Source organism: Protobothrops mucrosquamatus, unplaced genomic scaffold (genome assembly GCF_001527695.2).
Source record: "Protobothrops mucrosquamatus isolate PMUCROS unplaced genomic scaffold, P.Mucros_1.0 scaffold97, whole genome shotgun sequence".
In the NCBI taxonomy this organism is placed as follows: Eukaryota; Metazoa; Chordata; class Lepidosauria; order Squamata; family Viperidae; genus Protobothrops; species Protobothrops mucrosquamatus.
Window position 1 is genome coordinate 332,222 of NW_015386472.1, and position 1,662 is coordinate 333,883.

The following is a 1,662-nucleotide window of genomic DNA, read 5'->3' on the forward strand; positions in this document are numbered from 1 at the left end:
CTGGGATTGAGTGTTCAAATGAAGACCCCTCAAAAGGTTTCTGTAGTGTGCTTTCCCCCCCCCCTTATATCAAAACCAAGCTCTCTTGATCTAAAGGCATCCTGCAATGATTGCTTGGAGGTTTTTAAAAATCTTGCAAAGCTTTATGTTGCTTATTCCACATATCAGCTGGGCTTCGTCCTCCAGTTTGCCCCCTTGCTTGGTAACACGATCCATGAAGCCATTTTTCCTCAGAAACATCACTTATTCCATTGCCCAAAGGGCTCATTTTCTCGACAGACCCAAGAAAAAAATATCTTATTCCCACGAGTCCATTCTGACCTGACCCAGATAGCGATTTTTTTTTTGAACCAACTGAGCACCTGCAGTGTCTGATGTCTATTTTCTTCCAGAACGGCATCTTCGGCACTTATACCAGAGTCCCGTTCTTGTTGTCATATTTCAGGGGGGCTCGGGGGAAATTCAGGGTAGCGTATTCCGTTGCATTCTGCGACTGGAGGTTTTTCACCTCCTCAGCTGAACGTTCGCGGCTCTTCGTGAAGACCTGGATATCGGCGTAATGTACGCTGCTTTCATTGAGCTTCATGTTCTTCGGCTTGCTCACCGTGGCGTAAACCGGGAACTCCGAGACGTCATCGTACACGGGGGCCACGTCAAGACCCTTAGCAGAGAGAGAGAGAAAAATCAAATCACTGAGGCTCAGACAAACTTTTAGAAATAAGTAGTTTAAAAGCCAACTGGTACTCCCTCTCCATTCCTTAACAGGAGCACAACATACTGGGGAAACACTGCGCTCCAGGAAGGCGAGCTACATAAGAAGGCAGTTTGTACCCCATAGGACAAATGTTTGGCATTAAATTCTCAGATTGTCTTGGGAAAACAGATCTTGCAAGATGTTAAAAGCCAAATTTGTAGGGACCAGGGAGGGCGAGGGTGGGAATGCACCTGGAGGAATCACCAGGTTAAGGGAGGATGGGATAAAGTGATGCCAGGATGAGGTTAATTAGTTTGGATCATGAAACATCTGCAAGAAAACAACCAAGCTCAGAGAGCACCAAGGGCCCAATAGTTCTTTTCCTCCTCCTCCTCCTCCTCCTCCTCCTCCTCCTCCTCCTCCCCACAAACCCCATTCTCTTCTAGCACTGATGATATTACCTAATTGGGTCATGAAACGTCTGCGAGAAAACAACCAAGCAAGGACCCCTCACTTCAATCCTGTTTTTATTGTGTAAATCATTGGTCAATAAGACGGCCCTGCTGGCCCTGCGCGACTCACCCCTCGCGCAGGCCTGGCCCAGGAACATCTCGAGGGCCTACCTCGAGGATGGGGTGTGGAACCCTGAGAGGTGGCATGCAGTGGTCACGGACAAAAAATTATTTAAATTATCTAAGTGGAGAACGTTTTTACAGGGGTGTTTTAATAAATTTTTAGGGGGAACCAGGGTGGATGGGAGGGGGGAGGCTCCCCTTAGGTCAGGACCAGCCATGTCTGGGGGTAGCGATGGAGAAAGGGTGGGGGGAGAGGGTGGGGGGTTGAAGGAGGAGGGAGGAATTAGTACGGTCAGTGGGAGAGGCAGATATGGCGGGAGCAGAGGACCATATCAGGTTAGGGGAGCACGCACACGCTATTTACAAGCTTGTGGGCGCTCCGGTCCTCAGGTC

At 49.1% G+C, this 1,662-nt stretch overlaps 1 protein-coding gene across 1 annotated transcript in view; it reads right to left on the reverse strand.

Annotated features, from left to right (window-relative positions):
* Positions 1–337: 337 nt before the first annotated feature.
* CUNH11orf52 (chromosome unknown C11orf52 homolog) overlaps positions 338–1,662 on the reverse strand; it is a 4,681-nt gene continuing 3,356 nt past the window's right edge. Inside the window, exon 3 of the mRNA XM_029283457.1 lies at positions 338–661. Coding sequence (XP_029139290.1) covers positions 410–661 — 252 coding nt within the window. The 3' untranslated portion in view covers positions 338–409. The remainder of the gene's footprint in view (positions 662–1,662) is intronic.